General features: G+C 45.2%; 2 protein-coding genes across 2 annotated transcripts in view; one reads left to right on the top strand and one right to left on the bottom strand.

Annotated features, from left to right (window-relative positions):
- The window catches only part of RABL3 (RAB, member of RAS oncogene family like 3), a 30,175-nt gene extending 17,339 nt beyond the window's left edge, over positions 1–12,836 (bottom strand). Inside the window, exons 1-3 of the mRNA XM_065411782.1 lie at positions 12,767–12,836; positions 10,107–10,198; positions 8,397–8,526 (exon numbers count right to left, since the gene is read on the bottom strand). Coding sequence (XP_065267854.1) covers positions 8,397–8,526; positions 10,107–10,198; positions 12,767–12,812 — 268 coding nt within the window. The 5' untranslated portion in view covers positions 12,813–12,836. The remainder of the gene's footprint in view (positions 1–8,396; positions 8,527–10,106; positions 10,199–12,766) is intronic.
- Positions 12,837–13,223: 387 nt separating this feature from the next.
- GTF2E1 (general transcription factor IIE subunit 1) overlaps positions 13,224–20,002 on the top strand; it is a 99,121-nt gene continuing 92,342 nt past the window's right edge. The window contains exon 1 of the mRNA XM_065410297.1: positions 13,224–13,276. The gene's annotated coding sequence lies outside the window, so the exon portion shown is untranslated. The remainder of the gene's footprint in view (positions 13,277–20,002) is intronic.

Genomic DNA, 20,002 nt, shown 5'->3' with positions numbered 1-20,002 from the left:
TGCCCCCCCCCCCCCCCCATCATGAACTGCACAAACTGGGTTTTGGAATAAACAAAAGGCAAGTTTATTAACTACAAAAGGTAAATTTTAAGTGATTACAAGGGATAGCAAACAGAACAAAGCAGATTACTGAGCAAATAAAACAAAACACGCAAACTAAGTTTAATACACTAAGGAAGACTGGCTACAAATAATAATTTCTCACCCTAAATGTTGTTTCAAGTAGGTTGCAGAGTTTCTTGAAGGTAAACGGCACTGCTTGCAGCTTAAATCTCCAGGGATTCCTTTTACAGGCTGATCTGTCTGGCCTGGGCTCAACCCCCACCTCCCCCAGCTTAGTTCCGTGTTTCTTCAGGTGTTTTCAGCAGTCTTTCTTGGGCAGAGAGGCAGTGGAGAAGAGCCAATAATAACTCACTCCCCAGCCTTAAATAGGATTTGCATATGGTGGGAATCTTGTTTCCCAGTTTTGACCCCCTTCCCGTGGAAATGTACCAGCATTTCAAGATGGTATTCTGTACCAGGTGACATGATCACATGACCCTGCAATGTCAAAGCAGCATCCCAGGAAACTTCTCAGGAACGAGGGAGATTAGTATCTTCAAAGTCCTATTGTCCTTCCCAATGGCCCATCCAGGCTGATTGCCTACTGTCTGGTGGGCATTCCCCAAGTACACACACAGTTGTAATTGTTACATAGTCAATATTCCTAACTTCAGATACAGAAATGATACAGGTATACAAACTGGATAATCATAACCTTCCCAATGATACCACACATGACCCATTTGGGATAAAACCTATCTTAGTTATGCCATTTTCATATCATAACAGTATTTCTATGAAGATTATGGGGCATAGGGTCACACCTACCACCTATTGACTGTTCAAAACCCATCACCTGTCCACAAACCAGCAGATGCAACAAAGCCACAAGGACTCAAGTTGAAGCTCATGAACACCAGACCTGTAGTAAACAAACAGCAAACCACACACTACTTCATCAACAATGAAGCACCCAATACAGCCTGCATAATCAAGGCCTGGATGGTTTAAACTGCAAGCCCAGTGCCTCTGAAACTGAAGTTTTTCAGCCCATCATAGGCCCAGAAAGGACAAGAAGTCAAGACTGCATTCATCTTATCTTCTCACATCAAATCCAAGAGGCACCTCAGTAAGACAAAGTCAGTGGAATTCATTTGTCTAACGATCTAAACCACAGCCAATGCTAATATAGCTTTCATGCCTATTTACAGACCTTCAAAGACTAAAGGTTTCATAAAGGAGCTGACTGATACTTTGTCGACAGTGGTGTTGAAATACCCCAGACTTGTGAGGAGACTTCAACATCCTTCAGTTGGAAAAGCCCAAACTTTCATGTCCTCATTTGCTTCTCTATGACATCTGCAGTCTAACCTACACAGGGTGTCACATCCTGGATTTGGTGTTGGAGAGGACATGCTGTATTTTCATACCTAACAAAGAGGCGGAATCCCTGTGTGACAGGTTCGGTCACAGAGACTCCCCTCGAGACTGTCACTCGATGAGCTGGGATAGCACTGAGAACAACCCTCCTGCCAGAACAGGGGCCCCTCCACTCCTGTCTTGCTGAGCTAGACACTCCAGTCACCTCCAGCACAGACCCAGAGGTTGGGCCAGGCCTCTCTGCAGTTCACTGAAACTGAGATTCACTCAGTCCAGGGGTGTAGAGCTTTCTGCACCAAGGCTACAGCGCTGCAGTGTCAGTGTAGACACCATGGCAATTATGGTGCTGTGATTGGCCTCTGGGAGATTTCCCACAATGCCTGTTCTCACCTCTCTGGTAATCGGTTTGAACTCTACTGCCCTGCCCTTAGGTGACCAACCATCAGCCCCACTCCGTAAATTCCTTTGCAAATTTGAAAGTCTCCTTCCTGTTTGCTTGGCGATGCATACCGTGGTCTCAGCGCATCTTTCCAGGTGGCCATGCCTGCTCCACGCACCAGGCGCTCCCTCACTTGGAGCAATGCCGCGCTGCTGGACCTCATCGGCATTTGGGGAGAGGAAGCTGCGCAGTACCAGCTGCGCTCTAGCCATACGAATTATGATACCTACGGACAGATTTCACGATGTATGATAGAAAGGGGCCATGACTGGGACACATTGCAGTGTAGGGTAAAAGTGAAGGAGCTGCGGAACGCCTACCATAAGGCATGGGAGGCAAACTGCCGCTCCGGTGCTGTACCCACGAGCTACTTGTTCTACAAAGAGATGGATGCGATACTCGGTGGTGACCCCACCTCCACTGCGAAGGCCCCTGTGGATACTTCGTTGGCTCACGTGCCAGTCGAGAGTGGACCGAGCCAGGAGGAAGAAATCTTGGACGAAGAGGGGGCGGGGGACCCAGAGGCAGAGGATGACTTGGAGGCCAGAGATGCATGCAGTCAGGAGCTCTTTTCTACCCTGGAGGAGCCTAGCCAGTCACAGCAGTCGGAGCTTGTCGAAGCGCAAACAGGAGAGGAGGCCCCTGATAAGTGGATCTGATTTTGGGAATTGATGAAGCGAGTTGTTGGGGGCAGGAGGGTTACAGGAAGCAGGCTTGTCTCCCACCGCATGCCTAGTCTGAACGGTGGAACGGGCTGTTGATAGACCCCCTCACTTCACGGGAATCTCCCTCAGAGATCTCCAGGAAACTCACGTGGAGATACTGGGCAATTTGCTGCTGCAGGTTCCTCGGCAGAGCTGCTTTGTTTCTTGCCCCATTAACGGTAACTTTCCCGCGCCACTTTACCGTGACGGGGTTGGGGTGGGGGGGGCATTGCTGCACACAGGTTAGCTGCATAGGCGCCAGGGCGGAAGCTGCAGGCTTGGAAAAGACCCTCCTTTGATTCCCTGCTCACCCTCAACAGCGAGATATCTTCCATAATGATCACCTCCTGTGGAAAGTGTGGGGACAGAAATTATCATCAGGCCCATCCTACAGTGCTGACTCTCCCCAAGAGCCACGTGTATAGAAGCGTCCAGGAAGAGTGATTTACCCTGCCCCTGCAGCTACTCACCATTTTGGGGGTCTTGTGGCTCATGTGTGCTTGCCTGGGGTCAGCCAGTTAATGACAGGTGTGAGAGTATGGACTGCATTTTAAAGCATTGAATCACTGTTGTCTGTGTTGCAAACAATACTGCTTCTGTAAAATGTTGCATTTAAACTTCACAGAGATGACCTTGGGAGGCAAGCCTCCCTTATCGGTGGCAAAACGGCTGCACAGAATTAGAAAGCATCCAAGAAGAACTAAGGAGGACTTTCTGTGTGAGGTCATGATGCACTCGGCCTAGAAACAGGAATTGAGGGAGTGGCGGGACAGCGAGAAGAAGGACAGAAAGGAGAACGCAGCACACCAGAAAGAAGCCACAGAGCAGCTCCTAACATAAGAACATAAGAATGGCCATACTGGGTCAAACCAAAGGTTATCCAGCCCAGTATCCTGTCTGCCGACAGTGGCCAATGCCAGGTGTCCCAGAGGGAGTAAACCTAACAGGTAATGATCAAGTGATCTCTCTCCTGCCATCCATCTCCACCCTCTGACAAAAAGAGGCTAGAGACACCATTCCTCACCCATCCTGGCTAATAGCCATTAATGGACTTAACCTCCATGAATTTATCTAGTTCTCTTTTAAACCCTGTTATAGTCCTAGCCTTCACAACCTCCTCAGGCAAGGAGTTCCACAGGTTGACTGTGCGCTGTGTGAAGAACTTCCTTTTATTTGTTTTAAACCTGCTGCCTATTAATTTCACTTGGTGGCCCCTAGTTCTTATACTATGGGAACAGGTAAATAACTTTTCCTTATTCACTGTCTCCACACCACTTATGATTTTATATACCTCTATCATATCCCCCCTTAGTCTCCTCTTTTCCAAGCTGAAAAGTCCTAGCCTCTTTAATCTCTCCTCATATGGGACCCGTTCCAACCCCCTAATCATTTTAGTTGCCCTTCTCTGAACCTTTTCTAATGCCAGTATATCTTTTTTGAGATGAGGAGACCACATCTGTACGCAGTATTCAAGATGTGGGCGTACCATGGACTTATATAAGGGCAATAAGATATTCTCCGTCTTATTCTCTATCCCTTTTTTAATGATTCCTAACATCCTGTTTGCTTTTTTGACTGCCGCTGCACACTGTGTGGAAGCCTTCAAAGAACTATCCACAATGACTCCAAGATCTCTTTCCTGATTAGTTGTAGCTAAATTAGCCTCCATCATATTGTATGTAAAGTTGGGGTTATTTTTTTCCAACGTGCATTACTTTACATTTATCCACATTAAATTTCATTTGCCATTTTGTTGTCCAATCACTTAGTTTTGTGAGATCTTTCTGAAGATCTTCACAGTCTGCTTTGGTCTTAACTATCTTGAGTAGTTTAGTATCGTCTGCAAACTTTGCCACCTCACTGTTTACCCCTTTCTCCAGATCATTTATGAATAAGTTTAATAGGATTGGTCCTAGGACTGACCCTTGGGGAACACCACTAGTTACCCCTCTCCATTCTGAAAATTTACCATTTATTCCTACCCTTTGTTCCTTGTCTTTTAACCAGTTCTCAATCCATGAAAGAATCTTCCCTCTTATCCCATGACAACTTAATTTACGTAAGAGCCTTTGGTGAGGGACCTTGTAAAAGGCTTTCTGGAAATCTAAGTACACTATGTCCATTGGATCCCCCTTGTCCACATGTTTGTTGACCCCTTCAAAGAACTCTAGTATATTAGTGGACTCCCACTACCCACTGCACTCAACACCCATCCCTCAGCAGTTTGGCCCTGCTGAAGTACAGCACTGGGTGCATTGTACTCCAAAGGAGAAGGTTGGGTATGATCCCTGGACATACACAAATCTGTAGCTGTCCCGGGACCCCTCCTCCTCTTGAGAACTTCCCTTTCCCCACACCCCCTTCCCCTCCCTGATGAATTTTTTCAATTGACTCCTCCTCCAGTTGTTGTCTTTTAATAAAAGAATTGTGTGTTTGGAAGCAATCTTTATTCTATTAAGTGAAAGCAAAAATAGCAGTGCAAAGCAACATACAATAATGTTAAGGTCCCTTCTTGCATCATGTGCACCAATCACCTCCTAGCATTATAAGCACTGCAATAAAAATTAGTGGCTTTCAGCTTCAAATTGCTGCTTCAACGCATCCCTGATCCTTTTGGCCCCGCACTGTGCCCTTCTAATAGCCCTGGTCTCTGGCTGTTCAAACTCAGCCTCCAGGCGCAGAGCCTCTGCGGTCCAGTCCTGAGTGAAGCTTTCACCCTTCCCTTCACAAATATTACGGAGCGTACAGTACACAGCTATAAGCATAGGAACATTGTCATCGGCCATGTTCCGAAAGATGCATTTGTCATGTACCTTTCTGGACCAGCTTGTGTTAACGCCCACGGTGATCCACAAGTGTCTGGAGAACCACTGAGAAATACCCCTTGCGATTAATGTACTTGGTGGCTAGGTGGTCTGGTGCCAGAGTTAGAATGTGCGTGCCAACTATCGCCCCTCCACAGTTAGGGAAACCCATTTGTGCAAAGCCATCCACAATGTCACGCACGTTGCCCAGAGACACAGTCTTTCAGAGCAGGATGCGATTAATGGCCCTGCACACTTCCATCAACACAACTCCAACCGTCGACTTTCCCCCTCTGAACTGGTCAGTGACCGATATGGGAGCAGTCTGGAGTAGCCAGCTTCCACAGTGCAGTCGCCATGCGCTTCTCCAGTGACAGGGCAGCTCTCATTCTTGTGTCCTTGTGCCGCAGGGCTGGGGCGAGCTCATCACACAGTCCCATGAATGTGGCTTTCCTCATGCGAAAGTTCTGCAGCCACTGCTCGTCATCCCAGACGTGCATCACGATTCGATCCCACCACTCAGTGCTTGTTTCTTGAGCCCAAAAGCAGCATTCCACTGTGGTCAGCACCTCCATGAATGCTACAAGCAATCTCGTGTCGTAGCTACTACGCGTGGCGAGATCAATGTCACACTCCTCTTGCCTTTGTAGTTTAAGGAATAACTCCACTGCCACTCGTGAGGTGTTGGTCAGAGCAAGCAGCATACTGGTCAGCAGTTCGGGATCCATTCCTGCAGACCGAAAGAGGCAGGGCGCGCAGTACACGAACCGCTGAAAGATGGCGCCAAATGCAGACGGAAGCACAGGGATTGATGGGATGCAAAGCAATGCATCACAGGGCATTGGGACTGGACCCAGGATGCCCCACAACTCCCTCCGCCTTCCCACAAGTCTTAGCAGCAAAAGAGAAAAAGGTGCTGTGGGATAGCTGCCCAGAATGCACCACTCTGAATAGCCCTGCAAGTGCCGCAAGTGTGAACACGCTATTATGCAGGCAGCTGTCAGTGTGAACACTCGACAGTGGTTCCCCTCCTGTGTTCTCTGAGCTGCGCTGTAACTGCAGGTGCTGTAACTTTGCAAGTGTAGACGTGCCCATGGTCACGTGTCCTGTGAGACCCCGGCCTCCATTCTTCCTGGGCTGGCCCACACATACACAGGAAGGTTTGCAAGTAAACAGAGCCATTTCCAGTTCATTGATTCTGAAGCACCCTTAATGGCTTTCACTTAATATGTTTACATCAGTAATACAAGTTTATACCTTATTCTCCTAATTCCAGACATAGAAATAATACATGCAAATAAATAGGATGAACACTCAGTAGATTATAAGCTTTGTAACGATACCTTACAAGAGACCTTTTGCATAAAGCATATTCCAGTTACATCATATTCACATTCATAAGCATATTTTCATAAAGAATATGGAGTGCAACGTCACACCCTGCTTTAAAAGCAAAAATCAACTCAGTCTTAACTACAGAACCCTGGCTGGTACCTCCATAATAAATAAGTAAGTATCCATATGCAATTTTCCATTATTTTCCCAAAATAATGCTAAGAACCATAAGTGACAGATGACTATCACATTAAGGTACTACTGAACAGCACTCAGATACCATTATAAGAAATATAGACTAAGAAGCTGAATAAAATAGCATGTTTCGGACAAAATTTTTAAAATGGTCATTTTGGTTGCCTCAAGTTTTTCAGTGAACACTCCTGCTTTGTTTCCAACAATGGCATAAAATAACGAGATACAGGATATTAAATATCATATTATTCCAATTAGCGCCTTCCTTTTTTTTCCTACTTGAATTTAAAGGATGATATTTTATGAATTACAAGAATATAAATCAATGTTTCATAGCTAGGATACCATTTTCCCAATGATATAAAGTATTAATTCCTAATTGTAGGTGGTTGTGAGATTCAGCTGTTAAAAGTTATTTTGCAAATGAAGTGAAAAAAGGCATGATGGTAATCAGAATGTTTTATGGGACAACAGGGTGGATAAAAATCAATGATTTTTTTTTAAATCAAAAGAATCTGATTTTTTATTTAAATTGGATTTTTTTTTGATAAAATTATTTTTGAGGGAAAAGAATACATAACATTGTTGTTTTAGTTAAATAAAACAATTTAAATGTCTGTCTGGTGATATTCTCCTCCTAATACAGCATGGCAAGAAAATCCTCCAAATATTAATGATTAACCTGTTGAATTGGAGATAGTTCACCTCCCAATGACTTCATAAATATCTGCTTCAATTACCTTTGGTAAATGAAATAACCAAACAATCATTCATTTTCTGATATAGCTGTAAAACTAATCTGAAAACTTTTCAAAATAAATCACTGTTTAAAAATGTATAGTGTGTACCTTCTAAAAATGAAACATACACATCTATCTCTGAATTGTGAAGAATATGTATTAAGGTTGTAACAACCAACAAGAATGCACTTTTATGTAGAAAACCGTGATTAAATCGAGTCTTCCTGACTAGTGATTTAAATCAAATCCATCCTGTGGGACAATATCTCACAGTCTGCCAGGGCTGGAAATACTTGGCAGGACTAGTGCAAATGATTTTACAACCAATAAATTTTTCTTAGCATAGGTCCTGAACCAGCCAACGGAAAAGAAAAAATTTAAGTCCCTGTATGTTTATGAGGCCTGGAAGAGTGAAACATGTCTTCATTACTGCACACCTAGCCTGAGGAAACCCTACTGAAGTTTCAAAGACTCCCTATTGTGTTAGTTCTGGAACACAGGAAGGCTGAAACAGAGTGAGATATTGGATTCTGCTCATTTGCATATCATTACTCAGAATGGTTTTCCAGCTCACAGCTGGCTCCAAACAGATATATTTGACTTAAGGAATCTATGAATTCTTTCCGGTCTAATTTCTTTTTTTTAAGTGCAGATATTATAATAAAACCTGGGTGAATCCTGACTCAAAACCAATAGTGACATCTCACAACAGAAAGTAGTCGGAAACAAAAATGGATTTATACCAAACATACTTTACCATTCACAGAGTTGTAAAACACTGCCCGTGTGCTTTTCACGCTACTAGCGCTGCCCACTGAACCGCCAACATCCCACAACTCAATGTAGTAGGTCTTCTCTTCTGGGGTCCCCTCTTTGTAGTCATGAATCTGAAAAAAAAAATCAATCCATAAATAAGCACAGTATCAATTGCAGAAGGCGATCCACACAATGCTGACCTCAGCTGGAAGGGCAAAAATTCCCAGTGTTGGAACAGTAACTTTTAATCAGAGTACATGGAACCATGTCACAGTATACTGTGAGGCTATCAGATCTCACAACTACACATGTCTGGGCCAGGTTAGTAGACCTGCAATGGACACCATGGTGCTTCAGGAAGCAGTCTTCCTGAGCCAGTAGAGGGCCTTCTTCCTTCAGAGATATTGGTGAACCTAAATCCTCACTGTGATGCTTAGGGGCACTCTCCTGCTAGAGCAGATGAAAAAGTGAGGTTCTGACCTCTTGTAGTCATTAAAGGACATATGGTAATAGCTGCAAGATTAAGATTAGCACTGGTGTCCTGGCAAAAGTCCAGATCTAGTTATTATCTTCTGCCTCTCTAAATTCTCCCTGAAGTTTCAACTGAATTCAATAGCCATCACTTTTCCTCCTAAAGTCTGATGCATAGTTTTGCTCTGCACTATTAAAAACAAATGCCACATTTCTTTTCCCAAAAAGTTGGAAATGTGCTTTGGGATCCTTTGGAATGAAAGATGCTGTTCAGACATTAAGACAGTATCATCACTAGCCTCAGGCAAAGCATGACACCTTGGAAAGAATGAAATATACAATAGGCATGGGAGGGGATGTTTTTCAACCACACCATGCGGATGGTTGCTCATCACTGAAAACTTCCTCATAAATTTCTAGATTCCTCAAGCCATTAGCTTCTGCTGTCAGCAGCCTGTAAAAAAGGCAGCATTTCACAGACATCCTGCTCTTTAATGACATGAGCAAAACATTCTTACATGATATAAACAAATGAAATTAAATCCTTTTCTTTTATATGTTTGGCTGGCAGTATGGCAGTGTGGAATTAAGCTATATGTGGCAATTGATTTCCAGGGAATTTTGAAGAGTTTAGTTTAATTTAATGTATTCACCTACTGACACTGAGTTCACCACTCAATGAACAGTAATAATAATACAGTTATATCCATTATAATATGATGTGTTCTATAAAGGACACATATCTAGGATTTTTAGATGGTACCATTGTAAAGCCTAATTTTGGGGAGCAAATATGCTCCATGTATAATGAGAATATCTTACCTTCCTTTACCACTTTTTGTCACAAAGGATCCCAAAGTGTTAAACAATTTACATACATCAAAGCTGAAATGCAACTACCTAGGAGGTGGAGGGCAGCTGTTAGTTCATTATAGGTAAGTGAGAGAACAGGAAATTTTAACCAAAACCACCAGGTAAACCCTTTCCATTAAGAAAATGCCATGAGACCCTTTAATGTCCATACAAAATAGACAAGACTTAAGCATAAGTATTTAAGATATCATTTGAAAGACCCACTCACAGTAAACTTAATTTAGAGGCCTTGGAAGTATCCTGCTGAGATCTGAACCTGTGACTTCAGAGAGAATTGCCCACAGTGTCAAAGATTAGATGGTTCATTTCTTCTAACTTTTGAAGGACAGACGCAGTACGCACTACAAGTTTAAAAAGTTTCACCTACTCGGACATCCACTGAGCAGCCCACTGTCCAAGATGGGTTTCCCAACACCTGGTTTTGGCACAACAGATGAACAAGTGAAGACTTCCCAACACCTGAAAAACAAACATAAATAGAAGCTCCATAGTTGGCAATGCATGATCTTTACATTTACCAGTGATACCAAAACAGGAGTATGGTTAAGACTCAAGGGTGATGGTAGCATAATCTTAGATCAATTGAATGGGCTGGAATAATCTTGGTAAATCAGGCAAAAAGGCTCAGCAGTGGAATTCTAAATATAACACATCTTAGTGTAAAACGATGCACTTGGGTAGAAATAGTATTCATGCTAAGTATAGCTTAAATGGCAATGAACTAATTACTAGAGCAAAGGATAGTGGCCTAGTTGTATTGTTGGACACATTTAAATCTATGATCTAGTGTGCAGCAGCAGTAAAGAAAATATTGGTGATAGGAACACCATGGGTATCTCTACATTGGAGTGAAAGGTGACATTTCCAGCTCAGGCAGACGTACATGTGCTAGCTGATTGAGCTAGTGTGCTAAAAATAGCAGTATAACTGTGGCTGCATGGGCTGTGGGATCTGCTAGTTGCCTCAAGCACAATGCCGTCTGAAGCTCTAGATATGTAACCAGGGTGGTTAGCCCATCCTGCTGCCTGTACAACCTCAGCTACACTGCTATTTTTAGCACACAAGCTCCACCAGAGCTCTCACAGGTACGGCTACCTGAACTGGAAATTACACCTCCAGCTCCACTGTAGACATACCCTATAAATACTGAGGTTTGTAAAATGAAGGATAATAGCACACAGACTTTTATCAAGAGGAATACATAAGTCTAAGAATATTGTGCTATTGCTTATATAGAAATGGGTAAGTCACAGCTGAACCATAGTATCTAGTGCACCCTATTTGAAGGAAGATCTAACTGAATTGGAGAGAGTGCAGCATTAGGCAACTAAAATGGTAAAGGATTAGTGGGTGTTAAATAGCAGTGAGAGTGGTAACACTGGGTGAGGACAATGAAGAAGGGACATGATTAATGTATTTAAACTGTTATTCTAAAATTAAGCTTACATCTAAGAATTTACACCATGCTCATCATTCATGATATCTGATAACTTAATATAGGCCGTAGCTTAACAATCTACTTGAAATTTCTGGACAGACCAGAACAAGACAAAACAGAATTTTATAAGTGAACAGATGGAATGGATTTTCAATCAAAGATAGTGAAAATATGTTTAAGCAAAAACTGGATGACACTATGGAATGTATAAAATTAAAAGCATAATTAGTTACTTTTGTACTTGATAGTGGCTGTCTACATCCCCATCCTCTGGTTGTTCCCATGGTTTTTGTTGGTTTGTTTGGGTTTCTTTTGCTTGGAAAGATTTGTCCTCCTCTGACTCAAAGAATTATATTTTTTTAATTTAAGTATTTTTTTGAGAGAGTCATTAAACCATTCCAGATATTCTAATGGCCTGCATCTGGTCTTATATGACTACATAACAATATATGTAGTAAAAAGAACAGGAGTACTTGTGGCACCTTAGAGACTAACAAATTTATTTGAGCATAAGCTTTCGTGGGCTACATCCCACTTCTTCGGATGTAGCCCACAAAAGCTTATGCTCAAATAAATTTGTTAGTCTCTAAGGTGCGACAAGTACTCCTGTTCTTTTTGCGGATACAGACTAACACGGCTGCTACTCTGAAACCTGAAATATATGTAGTGGGACATTTAGAAGCCAGAATGATAGGATTTTGCTTCTTACAGTAATTCTCATTTGCTACTCAATCCTATTAGACCCGGCTTCCCACTTAAGACTTGACTTGTACCCTCCTACCAAAAGGAAGTTAAACCATGGTATCAGGACACACCTGATACAGCTAGCCAATCACTGCACCCTTCCATAGAGAGAGCTTGAAACTAACGGGATTCTTCTGGAGATCATGAGCTCAGTCAAGGGAGGCACTAAGAAAAAGCCAATCTGGAAACGCAGGTATTTAGTGAAGGGTGGGGAGAACAAGGGGGCTGTTCTGAAGTCAAGGATGAGGAAACATCAGGGCAGACACCATGGGAAGGCCGAAGAAGTTTCCACTGTCCAGCCCAATTCTCGCCCCTTTTTCACTTTTACAGGAAGTTTCCTTTGGGGCTGGAATTGCCCGGTTCCCTTCAGGCCCCCGAGAAGAACCAGTCGGCGCGGGGGCTGAGCCCTTCCGCTGATCCGAGGCTTTGGAAAACTGCGGAATGTTCACAATAGAAACCGGATTCCGGCCTTTTCATGCACTGCCGCAGCTCAGAGGGGAGCTCCGTGCAGCGCCTCCCGGCGGGCGAGGGAGCCGCCCTGGGCACCCCCTCGACCCCGGTGCGCCGGGTGCCTCTGCACAACACAGGCTGTGAGCGGCCCGCGCGCCAGAGCTGCGCAAAGACACGTGCAGGGGCTGCCGGGGCACGTGGCAGCGCCTGGCTCGGGCGGCAGCGGCGCGAGCCGGATGCCGCTAGCCCGGCGTAGGGGGGAGGGCGGGGACGACGGGCACCGCTCCGGGGAGGGGTGGTCCCCGCTGCTCGCATGTCGCCGGGACGCTCGCTCACGCGATAGCGCGCCAGGCGGAACCGCCCCTGTGCGGGGGAGGGGAGGACCTGTCACTCACCTGAGTCCCCCAGCACCAGCACCTTCACCCTGTCTAACGCAGCCATTTTACCCTGCCCAGCAACAGAGCCTCACACGGCACCACCCCTTCCCGGCGCAGCCAATCATAACCCCCTCGGACCAGTCACTCAACCAATTGGGTGTCCTCTCCCTTCTTCGCCCCACTATATTACCATATTCGCTTTTGATTGGTACATGTGAGTTGAGGCGGGTCTAGTGCCCCTCTTCAGAGAGCGATTGGTGCGCCGCCCTCTCAATCCCCTTCTCAACCGGGGATTGCGTAGCGGCTCCCCGCCCTCTCTCCAGCTGGGTTGGAGCAGGTCTCCTCGCGCCCTGGCGAGGGTGGGCTACCGCGTGTGTGTGTCACAGGGATGCGCCGCCGGGTGGGGGCGGGGGTAGCCCGGCGGAGTGATACCATAGGTGTGCGCCGAGGTCTGTGTATTATGACGTCAGGTGACGGAGTTCTTGAAAGCGCCGTCTGGAGACAGAGCTAGCCCGGAGCGGCCGGCAGGTCAGTCCCGTGCCTCGGCGCAGGGGGCGGCGGCGGCGGCTGTTGCTGCCGCTGCTGCTGCTCCCCGCGCGCTTCCCCCGGGCACGCGGGGCGGCTTGCGCTGAGATCTTGGGTTCCCCCTCCCGGCCCCGACACCGATGGTTGGCTCCGGGCGGCGGTGCCCCCACCCAACCCTGCCCCTGGACTGAGCCGCCTGGGGAGCGGGGCCGCGTCGTTCTCCGGCTGTTAAAGCCGGACCGAGGCGCGCGCGAAGAAGGGGGTTAAACGGCGCCGGGGCGGCCTCGGGCTGACGCGCCACGTGCTTTGTGCCGGGCTGGCCGGACGCTCTGCGGGGAGCGGGCTTCGGCCCAGTGGCCTCGCAGCCCCCCGACAGACCCCCTTTGGGCCCGATTGATGCCGCGCTCATCATCCGGCCCAGAGGTCAGCCCTGCACGCGTCTGCTGGCCGGCGAACTCTGCCTTGCATTCGGCTCCCCTAGCTCATGAATGTTTTGCGTGGGGGACCGATCGCTTTCATACCAGCTCCTTTCCTAGTCTCTGGTTACATCTTCTTGTTGTAGAGACGTTGTTGAGTAGTTCCAGACCCAAAATTTAGGCGTTTTCTTTTAAAAATAAACAAAATTACAACATTAGACATGTAAAAAGCAGTGGACCGGGAGGGAAGGCATGGTGGGGAGAGAGAAATTATACAAGGGGATCTAGGTTGGGCGACTAGAATCATGGGCTGAAAACTGGGAGATTCAGTTTAGGAAAAATGCAGCTAATACAGTGGGGGGGGGGGAATAATCAGAAACAATACACAATAGGAGGAAGGAATGCCATAAAAGACCAAGAGGCAGTGATAGAAAGCAAAGGAGACATAAATTTGCAGTATGATGTTGCTGCAAAAATGCACATCTTGGATTCCAAATGACAGGACTTACCCTCCCAACTTCCTTGGGAAATAGTTCTTGGGGTCGGTACAGTCTCCCTGATAGGAATAATGACATGAAATTAAGACTGATAGCACATCTTTTCAACCACTTTAATTTTCTCTCCCTTCTTTGTGTTTACACCCAATGTTCATAAGCTGTTATGCCTCCACTTAGTTGTTGCTTAGCTACACTAAATATTAGAAGAGCCAAATCATTCTTCATACAATAAATAAGTCAGTCCCTTTAGCCTCTTGATCACTTTTGTTGCTTTTCTCTGATCTCCCATTAGTTTGTCAATTTCTTTCTGGTAATATGGTGCCCAATACCAAATAAAACATTCTAGGTCCAGTTCTGTCTGAGACATGAAAAAAAGGTGTTATCTCCCTGCTTGTCAGAAGCTGTGCAAGGAGAACGTATTAAGCCCTTTGGACTGTGATGGTGAAATCATATGAGCTTTTAGAAAGGATGAGAAACATATTACTCAAATGGACACACCAGCTTGTTAACTTCATTGGAAGTAATTAATTTATTCCACTGTGGTCCCACGAGTTATACTTCTGGTGGAGCAGGATTAGATTCTTCTGCTGGCATTTACTACAGTAACAGTGCAATTGTAGGTACTCCTGGATTCCTATGCAGTTATATAATCCTTAGGAACATATACATATCCTGTGTCAGACTACGGGTCTTGCTAGTCTGGTAACCTGTCCTTAGTGGCTACCAATATCTGCTACATGAGAAATAGACAGTCCCAGCCATGCAAGCTGGTCAGTTGTACAGTGCTGCAGGGACTAGAACACCAGAATAAGAATGAGAAGACCTGGGTTCGGTTCCTTGTTTCTGCTACTAACTCAGTGTGGCCTTGAGCAAATCTTTCTCTCTCTCTCTCTCTCTCTGCTTGTGTCCATATGTGCAAAATGGTGTAATGTCTCTCCATCATTGATGAGTGCTTTGAGATCTGTGGAATGAAAAGTGCTGCATATGTGCTAAGCATTACTGTTACATAGGGTTGAGTTTGCATACATGTGAAAGAATTACACTCTGGTCCTGCAGTGTTCAGTTTATACCCTGAAATGTGTGGACTTCATTACCTTTGTGTCATTTTACTGCCTCTGGTTCCAAATGTTAATTGCAAAATTAGTCAGGTGTTTCTTAATTCCAATCACCATATTGGACTCTAACCACCTTCTTCAGCAAATCCCACAGGCACTTTACGTACTGCAGTGAAAATATCCCCTTTTATTTCTTCTAAAATCACACACCATTAACTTAATTACGTGACCATTTGCTTTTATATTATGAGATGGCAGACTTAAAAGAAATTGATCTGTTTTCACTTTAATCTATTATTTCCCCCCCCCTCTAATTTCCACTTCTGCTGAGAGGAGTCCTCTAGTAAACATAAATATAAAAGAGTATGTCAATTCATCTCTCACAGTGTCTATAGATGAGGCAAAGCAGGAGAAAGGAGGTGTAGTGATCACATTTTGAAGCGACTGAGCACAGGGTTTGCTGGAGCCTCCAGGGAGTGGGATTTGGAATGCTCCAGGAAGTATCAGAGAGAAGCTATGGGATTTGAAACTAGTCTGATGTAGAGGCAGTTTTGTATGGTGGGAAGAAGAAGAAGGGTCCATAGCTCATGGTGGAGAAAACCAGGCTGATACAAACACCCACTGGAGTATCTGAAGTTAGGCCTGCCTAGGTGTAGAGATTAGGAAGGATGCTCATTTACCTGGTTCTGAAATAGGCAGCTGGTGGAGATTTGTGCTTGAGGGTAATATATTGAAGTTAGATATCCTAATTAGACATTTCTATTAATGGAATTTTCCCCACTGCAGTTCTGTGGAATCAGCTTATTTTCCCTCTTTTTACTCCTTGTGAAGGAGGATTGAAAAATGGTCACATCAGCTCCAACTTTTCATCCACTGGAAGACTTAATGCTAAACTTCACCAGGTTTGCTGAGCAAGAAGCCAGCAATCAAATCTGGGACTCTTGGATGGCTGCACAAGTAGGATACTGGACAACCTGGATCACGGAGGGAGTGTGTATTGTTATCTATGTAATGCCATAACTTGGCATGGCAGTTGTCAGAGACTTTTAAAAAGACATGGTCCCTGCCCTCTGAGTTTTTGATCTGTATTAGACAAACCTAAAATATGAATATAACAGATGCAGAAAGCAGGTTGTGGAAGATGGGGAGAGGATTAAAATAAACTGTGAGTCATACAGTGAGTCAATCATAAGTTCTAATATTTATAAGCAGAGACTGAAGTCTAGTGGTTAGCGGAAAAATGGACTTGGGACTTTGGGTTCTTCTCCCTTTTTCGCAGTGACTCGCCCTATAACTGGACAAGTCATTTCATCTTTTTGCCTCAGTTTTCCCCGTCTGTTCCCTTCTACATATGAGCATCATGAGGCTTAATAAATATCAGGGGGTAGCCGTGTTAGTCTGTATCTACAAAAACAACAAGGAGTCTGGTGGCACCTTAAAGACTAACAGATTTATTTGGGCATAAGCTTTCTTGGGTAAAAACCTCACCTCTTCAGATGCATAGAGTGAAAGTTACAGATGCAGGCATTATATACTGACACATGGAGAGCAGGGAGTTACTTCGCAAGTGGAGAACCAGTGTTGACAGGGCCAATTCAATCAGGGTGGATGTGGTCCACTCCCAATAATAGATGAGGAGGTGTCAATTCCAGGAGAGGAAAAGCTGCTTCTGTAATGAGCCAGCCACTCCCAGTCCCTATTCAAGCCCAGATTAATGGTGTTAAATTTGCAAATGAATTTTAGTTCTGCTGTTTCTCTTTGAAGTCTGTTTCTGAAGTTTTTTTGTTCAATGATAGTGACTTTTAAATCTGTAATAGAATGACCAGGGAGATTGAAGTGTTCACTTACTGGCTTTTGTATGTTACCATTCCTGATGTCCGATTTGTGTCCATTTATTCTTTTGCGGAGGGACTGTCCGGTTTGGCCAATGTACATGGCAGAGGGGCATTGCTGGCACATGATGGCATATATAACATTAGTAGATGTGCAGGTGAATGAGCCCTTGATGGTGTGGCTGATGTGGTTGGGTCCTCTGATGGTGTCGCCAGAGTAGATATGGGGACAGAGTAGGCAACGAGGTTTGCTACAGGGATTGGTTCCTGGGTTGGTGTTTCTGTGGTGTGGTGTGTAGTTGCTGGTGAGTATTTGCTTCAGGTTGGGGGGTTGTCTGTAAGCGAGGACTGGCCTGCCTCCCAAGGTCTGTGAGAGTGAGGGATCATTTTCCAGGATAGGTTGTAGATCGTGGATAATGCGCTGGAGAGGTTTTAGCTGGGGGCTGTATGTGATGGCCAGTGGTGTTCTGTTGTTGTCCTTGTTGGGCCTGTCCTGTAGTAGGTGATTTCTGGGTATCCGTCTTGCTCTGTCAATCTGTTTCCTCACTTCCCCAGGTGGGTATTGTAGTTTTAAGAATGCTTGATAAAGATCTTGTAGGTGTTTGTCTCTGTCTGAGGGGTTGGAGCAAATTCGGTTGTATCTTAGGGCTTGGCTGTAGACAATGGATCGTGTGATGTGTCTTGGATGGAAGCTGGAGGCATGTAGGTACGTATAGCGGTCAGTAGGTTTCCGGTATAGGGTGGTGTTTATGTGACCATCACTTATTTGCACTGTAGTGTCCAGGAAGTGGATCTCTTGTGTGGACTGGTCCAGGCTGAGGTTGATGGTGGGGTGGAAATTGTTGAAGTCCAGGTGGAATTCTTCAAGGGCCTCCTTTCCGTGGGTCCATATGATGAAGATGTCATCAATGTAGCGCAAGTAGAGGAGAGGCACTAGGGGACGAGAGCTGAGGAAGCGTTGTTCTAAGTCAGCCATAAAAATGTTGGCATACTGTGGGGCCATGCGGGTACCCATAGCAGTGCCATTGACTTGAAGGTATAAGTTGTCCCCAAATCTGAAGTGGTTGTGGGTGAAGACAAAGTCACAAAGCTCAGCCACCAGGCGTGCTGTGGCCTCATCAGGGATACTGTTCCTGACAGCTTGTAGTCCATCCTCATGTGGAATATTGGTGTAAAGCGCTTCTACATCCATGGTGGCCAGGATGGTGTTTTCAGGAAGAACACCAATGCATTGTAGTTTCCTCAGGAAGTCGGTGGTGTCTCGAAGATAGCTGGGAGTGCTGGTAGCGTAGGGTCTGAGGAGAGAGTCTAAATAGCCAGATAATCCTGCTGTAAGAGTGCCAATGCCTGAGATGATGGGGCGTCCAGGGTTTCTGGGTTTATGGATCTTGGGTAGCAGATAGAATACCCCTGGTCGGGGTTCTGGGGGGGTGTCCATGTAGATTTGTTCCCGTACTGTAGCTGGGAATTTCTTGAGCAGATGGTGTAGTTTCTTTTGGTATTCCTCAGTGGGATCAGAGGATAGTGGCCTGTAGAATGTAGTCTTGGAGAGTTGCCTGGCAGCCTCCTGTTCATAATCCGACCTGTTCATTATGACTACAGCACCTCCTTTGTCAGCCCCTTTGATGACTACAGCACCTCCTTTGTTAGCCCCTTTGATGAGGCTTAATGAATGAGACCCCTAGGTGAAAGTCACTAAAGGAATCAGTATAACTCTAGTACACCTCTGCCCTGATAGAACGCTGTCCTCGGGAGCCAAAAAAATCTTACCGTGTTATAGGTGAAACCGCGTTATATCGAACTTGCTTTGATCCGCCGGAGTGCGCAGCCCCCCCCCCCCCCCCCCGGAGCACTGCTTTACCGCGTTATATCCGAATTCATGTTATATCGGGTCGCGTTATATCGGGGTAAAGGTGTATTTTATCAACATCAGTGATGTAGACTAAAATAAATGAGAAGTTACAGGTGTAGTAACCAAATAAAAGTTGAAGATAAAAATGGCCACTTGACTTTTAAAATAAATATATTTATTTTAAGGTTATTGATCTTGCTGACGGATTGTTGTCCCAAGTTTTTGGCTTCTAAATGCTGTTATCCTCACCATGTTAGTCAAGTAAAGTGGGAAGGAAGATGGATCAGGCATCACTGGTAGAAATTCTGTTTGGCAAAGAGTTCTTGAAATATTTGTTGTGGCTGTATATAAGGTGAAAAAAAGTTTCATTGCTTCCTGCATAGCTTCGGCAAAGTCCTGGGCAGTGGAACTGTTCCATCTGGTTTACATGGTGGCTGTTCTGGGCTCTTTGCACCCAGTGTCAGTTCTTTGCTGCGACTGTTAAAGGGCTAGCTGTGCATCTCTCCCCTTCTGGTCTCTCTGTGTGCTAGATCTCATGTCTTCACTTCACCTGGAGGAGAATTCCACAGTTCTCCCACTCTTAGATTAGGTCCTGGACTGCAGCATCCTGTGTATCCACTAGGCCTACCCAGCAGGTCCTACTGGGTTAGGCACCTGTGGTTCTTCCCTTTGGGCGTCTGTGACCAATGGTGTATATAGTGACCAGACAGTCTTTTTAAACAAAATTGTTTATTCTCACGGTAAGAACAAAGCATTTAGAGCAAAAGGGGATTTTAAAACAGTCTACAAGCATGTCTGTCATACCAAAGGCTTACCATCCCCTGATGACAACCTAGGCAGGCTTAACTTCAGATACTCAAGTGGGTGTTCTTATCAGCCTGGTTTCCTGGAACAGCACACTAACAACTGCTTCCCTCTCTTTTGAGTCCCTTTTTAAACTTCTAGAGTGCTTTTGATCTTGTGTTCCCATGTCTCTTCCTGTCCAGCATTGTTTCTTAACCTGCTATGGGGTTACCAAGCAATGACTTATCTGGAGCCATTGTTTTCTTCCCTGCTTGTTTTTCCCGATAGCCCCCA

This window comes from Emys orbicularis, chromosome 1 (assembly GCF_028017835.1).
Source record: "Emys orbicularis isolate rEmyOrb1 chromosome 1, rEmyOrb1.hap1, whole genome shotgun sequence".
Classification (NCBI taxonomy): domain Eukaryota; kingdom Metazoa; phylum Chordata; order Testudines; family Emydidae; genus Emys; species Emys orbicularis.
Note: the sequence above shows the minus strand (reverse complement) of the source record. Positions and strands in the feature narration are given on the sequence as shown.